Raw genomic sequence first — 6,000 nt, forward strand, 5'->3', positions numbered from 1 at the left:
GAACTGCACTCACACAAACGCACTGGGAACCAAACTCCCTCACTGGATGTGTTAAGAGGTAAAACAGAACATGTTCTGCATGTCTATAACCCCCCACCCCACTGCCAAGCTGCATCAGCTAAATACAGAGCAAACAAAGTAGACACTGGTCTGTCTTCACTGGACAGCTCCCCAGCATAAAAAACCCCAACATACACAAGAAAATCCAGAGGAAATAACCCAAAGCACCAGCTCTGCCACCACCTCTATCAAACCACGTGGAATTTAAGTGCAAAACCAAGTGGCACATAACAGGGAACTTTTCCCTTTTCACCTCTGCTTAAAAAAACCCCAACAATAACAATTTGAACTCAGAAACCACACCACGATACTTTGTTTTGTAACCCAATACCTTAATTACATACTCCAACACTGGTTTTCAGATATTTTACTTAAATTTTAGGATAAAACACATGTGTGAAGCCTACAGCATATTGAATAGGCTTTCTCTTACAAGCTTTCCACAAATTTGAGCAGCACAATATGGTGTAGTATAAGAGGAAAACCCTGATTTTCTCGCTGTAAGTTCACCCTCTCCTCCACCCCCCACAGAGTATTGAGAAGCATTTCACGGCATCAAACACATCTCAAAACCCGCTTTGCAAATCCTTTTGCCTCCCTTTTGCAGCCACAGAAGCTCCCATCAACCACAGCTACTGCAAATGCAAAGAAACAACAGCAGAAAAGTAATGAAAATCTTGAATGCAGCTCTCCTAATGGGATGTAACAGCTGGAACAAAGATCTAACACAGCTGGGAGAGCCATCATTTTCTTCTGCAACTGAGAAAACACGTGAGCAGCGATGACACGCTCCTCAGAGCGATACCACAGAGCCTCAGCTACGTCAGAGTAAATCCATTCAGTTTGGAACACAAAGATTATGTCCCTCAGCTGACAACCCTGCTAACTCAAACCCCACTGGTCTGACTCCGAGATAACACACTGACAATAAAGATGCTACAATTGGAATTTAATTAATTCTACTTATGCAAAACCATGGCAAAATTCAACTCATTCATCCAGAGCTGGGTTTGCGCAGTAACTTATTTTAGGAGCAAAAGGAAACAATTCTGAAAAAAGCAGGGAGATGTCAACTGAGTATTAAGATGTCTTTTTACAAACCTTTTTAAAGAAAGAAATACAGGGATCATTTTAAGAGAGGTAATACAAAAAATACCACATCACTGGCATGAAAACAGCATATTTCCCTTCTCCTCAAAAAAAAAAAAAACGATAAAAATGTAACAAACGACTGTAATACTTGTTGTACTTTTCTCCATTCATAGAGGGGAAAAAAATGCCTTTCCCCACTTTCAGTAAGCAACCCAAAGCAAGAGAGGGATAACCGAGCTCTATGCACTCCCAATCCTTAAGCACCAAAAGGAAAAAGTGACATTTTCACCATCTCTTCATCTTTCCCTCCCAGTCTTAGAAACACTGCAGCACCTGTGGCAGAGGCAGCTGAGCTCGGGGGCAACGCTGCCCAACAACTCATCTCTTCCACAAGCATCTTCCTCAACATCTGTACTGACCCTATCAAAGGACAGCTCTGACCAAGCCTAGGTGAGCTCCTTTTTCACCCCATAACTCAGTTCTCCCAAACCCACTCTGTTGCCTCCTTTAATCACTTTACAGAGCATTTCTCTTTGGACTGAGATACAAACTACAGAGGTGCAGCAGCTACATTTGTGCTGCTGGGGGACACGGGTCAATATTGCACAGTACCATTTCCAGACTAACGTGCTCTCAAATTTGGGGAAAGCTTGTACAAGGAAACCTATTCAACCTAGAACTGAAATCCAAACAGTTTGCAGCACTGTGACTAAGTCCCCCCTAAGCTTGGTTACACTGGCAGTGCCAGACTTGATCTCAATTATTCCTGAAATGAGGAAGCAGAGTCAGGACCAGGTACCAGTACACTCAGCTCATCACTTTGCTTTTCCAGGGATCCCTGGAGCAGCAAAAACTTCTGCTCCAGAGAAGGAACCTGACCACAGGCAGCAGCACCTTCAGGCCATGGCTGCTCCTCTCCTGACCAAGCTTGGCTCTACACACTTTCCAAACTCACTTTTGCACAGAAACATGCCTGTGATACTTCTCCCACCTGCAGCTGTGACACCTCCTTAGCACAACTCCCACAGCTGGGACAGAAGTGCTGGCAAACTTTCCCACTGGTGCATTCCAGGGCTGCCATATCCTTGTTACCTCTCCCATAACCTCCAGCTGCCCCCAGTACATTCTCAGAACTGGTGGTGGCCATGGTAGCCCCAAATCCACCATCAGTGAGTCACCTTCTCCTCAGCCAGCACTTGAGGTGAGCAATCATTTATCTATCCCAGCTCCAATTCCTGATTGCTCTAAACACCTTTCCCACTGCCAGACCCAACTGCAGCAGCTCCAAACTCTGCCCCAGAGGCTCTCCAGGAGTTCCCCCTCCACCTATGACGTGTGGAGCAGCAGCAGCCCACAACCCCACAGCACCCCAGGATGCCAAAGGAAGGGGGAACACGTCCCTCTGGGCACAGGAGACACGAGCAGCCCTGTCTCTCCATGTGCCCACCTCTCCAGGGCACCTTTGTTCATCTAATCCCTCCACTACAGGGATCCTCCTTCACCTCCCCCTCAGTACTTAGAGATGCAGCAGGAGCACTGGCAGCCCCATCTCTGCAAACACATCACTGCCATGTTACACCCTCCCTGCCCCACATGTAGGGTAACAAAGGTCTCCACACACACAGACCAGTGACCCTCCAACCCCACCGACAGCCTCAGCCTTGCTCGGCATTCCCCACAGCATTCCCTCTGTTCAGACCTGGCAGTGACCCTGACAGCCTCCCTCTCCCCACAGACTGCTCCCTCCCCAACCCCTCCCTGACCCATCAGCACCCCCTGCCTGGCATTCCCACACCCAGCAGATCCCTACCACCCTCTCATTCCCACTGGCAGCACTACTGACCCAGCAAGCAACTGGACATCCCATCCTCCCCCAGCCCATGTTCTGCAGGTACCAGCAGGACATCCAGCCCCTCAATACCTCCACTGCTCTGCAAGGACACATAAAACCCCAATGGACACACAACTGCACTCTCTGTTGCACTCCCAGACCCAGCAGTGGTACTCACTGTCCCTTTCCCATCCCATCCACAAACACTCCTGTGTGACCCAGCCAGCAGTCCTCGCACCAACTCCCAGACGTCTCTTCTTTCTCTGCTCCCACTTGGTGTAAACTCATCCCTTCCATGCTTCCACCCCAAATCCAGTGAAGCCCTGGGAATCCTGCCCCCACCATCCCTTCCAGCTCCTTCCCTACAACCTCAATGGCAGCATTGGCTAAATCCAGTCCCCCACATATCCAACCAAACCTCTTCCACTACATCCACCTGAGGGCATTCACACCTCATGCCACGTGCACTAAATGATCCCCAGCCCCATCCCTCCCTTTCTGCACACACATACTCCACACCTCCCACATGCAGCCCTGTCACGCTCCCACATCCTGTGCACTGCACCTGCATTTCCCCCAAAAACACCCCAGTGCATCCCTGCCTTCCCACATTCCCCATACACAAGTTCCCAGAGCAACAGTACCATCATTTCCCCCCTGTACAGGCACATCCCCAGCCTCAGGTATCAGGCCCCATGCTGCCCTGCTACGTGTCAATCCCTGCCCACTTCCATACACGTGCATTCCTGACATCAGGCACCACAGCTCTGTGTCATCCCTGACCCTACACAGCACAGTACCTGTGCATCCCCAGCCCTACAGCCTCACACCACCCCTTGCACAGGTGCACCTCCAGCCCCACAAACTCCCCCCTTTCACACATATTCCCAACCTAGAGCACTCCAGCCCCAGCAATAGGGCTTTCCAGCCACATCTCTCCCTCTCCATGCACCAGGGAGTCCAAACCCTGTGCTCTCCAGCCTCAGCACTTCCCTTTGTGCCAGATACATGAACCTTACACAGATCCCCCTCTGCAGTGGGCCCCCACAGCCTCCTCAGCATTGCCCCCAGGGCACAGACTCTGACCCAAAGATGAGCCAGGACAACACAGCAGTGGCACCATATTCTCCCATGCACATATCCTACATGGCAAAGGGACTGGTTGCCCCTTCTTCCCTCTAGATCCAGAACACTACAGCCCCAACAGCAGGGACAACAACCCTATCTCCCCCTCCTGTACACTGCACCCCAACACCCTGCATGCTGTAACCAGAGAGAAAGGGACAGCAGCCCCATGTCCCCACAGCCCAGACCCACTGCCACTGAGCTTTGTTTCCTCCAACTCCAGCCCCACAATCCCAACTCCTTGCCCATGCTCAGACCCACTGCTCCACAGCCCTCGCTGGCAGCAAGGACTCCATGTACCAGTACTGCCCTATGGCCTTCCCCCCATCCTCTCAGTCCTCTGCACTGTTCCACAGCACAGAGCCCCTTCATCTTCCCCCCAGCCCTCAGCACTGACTCACAGGCTAATCTCCCCCATACCCACATCTCACACCTGCTGACCCACAGACCACCTTCCCTACACAGCCCCACAGCCTGAGCCCTGCACTACCCCTTCAGCCTGATCTCCCCCAGGCCCACTCCTCTCTGTCACAGACCACTTCCCCCTGGTCTCTCCCTGCAGATCTGCTCAAATCCCAGCTCCCCATGCCCTCCTGAATTCCCCACAGCTCCCACCTCCCTGACCTTCCCCTGCCAAGCACCCCCAGCCCCTGCCACTGTCTGACACCCCACAGATGCCCTCCCTCACCTCCCTACTGATACCCCACGGCCTTCCCCCACAGACCCCCTCCCCACGGGCCCCAGGGCTGCTCAAACCCACCTCCCCGTGCCCTCCCACCCTGCCCAAATCCCACCACTCCACATCCTCCTGTTCTGCCTAAATCCCACCTCCCCGTGTCCCCCTGCCCTGACCATAGCCCACATCCCTGTGCTCTCCTACCCTGCCCAAACCCACCACCCCACACTCTCCTGTCCTGCCCAAACCCCACCTTCCCGTGCCGTCCTGTCCTGTCCCCCAGCACTGCTCAAATCCCACCTTCCCATGCCCTCCTGTCATGGCTAATTCCCACCATCTCACATCCTCTTGTCCGGTCCACACCCACCTCCTCACACTCTCCTGCCCTGTCCCCCAGCCCTCAGCGCTGCCCCAATCCCACCTCCCCGTGCCCTTCTGCCCTGTCCCCCAGCACCGCCCTAATCCCATGTCCCCGAGCCCCCCTGCTCTGCCCCAATCCCAAATCCCCCCGTGCTCCTGTCCTGTCCCGCAGCCCCAGCGCTGCTCCCTTGGCGGGATGGCCGGGGCTGGCAGGAGCTCACGGAGCCCACTCAGTCCGGACTCCCCTCAAGCAGGGCTACCCCCAGTGTCCTCCCATGGCCGTGTCCAGCCGCATCCCCCCTCCCTGCCCATCCCCTGCCCCGTCCCGCACTCACAGAGCTCGCAGTAGCGGTGGCAGCCCCGGCCCAGCCCCTGCAGGTACCGCTGCAGCACGTCGGTGAGGAGGTCGCAGGCCGAGACCTGCACCGAGTCCCAGCCGAGGGCCTGGCAGATCTGCGCCACCGACACCCGCAGCAGCCAGCGGGAGTAGGTCTCGCACATCCCGCCGGGGCCGGGGGCCGCGGGAGCTCCTCACGCACCGCCCGCCATCGCGGCCGCCGCCGCCGCCATCTTGGCGCCCGCCAGGCAGCGCCGCTCCAGCGCCGAGCGCATCGAGCGGGGCGGGGCCGCGGCCGGGAAACGCCTCCAAGGAATCCCGAAAATCGGCGCTGAGGGGGCGAGCTGGTGGCGGGATAATATGAATGCGTGAGTATATAAATATCTCAGTAGCTCTAAATTTAATCTTCCTTAAGGGAACCTACAGGAAAGATGGGATGAGTTTACAAGAGCATGTAGTGACAGGGCAAGGGGGAATGGCTTCAAACTGAGATAAGGTTTATATTGGACATTAGAAAAA

General features: G+C 54.2%; 1 protein-coding gene across 1 annotated transcript in view; it reads right to left on the reverse strand.

The window, feature by feature from the left end:
• Positions 1-5,717, reverse strand: part of TAF3 (TATA-box binding protein associated factor 3) — a 114,015-nt gene extending 108,298 nt beyond the window's left edge. Inside the window, exon 1 of the mRNA XM_017807821.1 lies at positions 5,480-5,717. Coding sequence (XP_017663310.1) covers positions 5,480-5,645 — 166 coding nt within the window. The 5' untranslated portion in view covers positions 5,646-5,717. The remainder of the gene's footprint in view (positions 1-5,479) is intronic.
• Positions 5,718-6,000: the final 283 nt, after the last annotated feature.

This window comes from Lepidothrix coronata, unplaced genomic scaffold (assembly GCF_001604755.1).
Source record: "Lepidothrix coronata isolate B3197 unplaced genomic scaffold, Lepidothrix_coronata-1.0 Scaffold20, whole genome shotgun sequence".
NCBI classification, from domain to species: domain Eukaryota; kingdom Metazoa; phylum Chordata; class Aves; order Passeriformes; family Pipridae; genus Lepidothrix; species Lepidothrix coronata.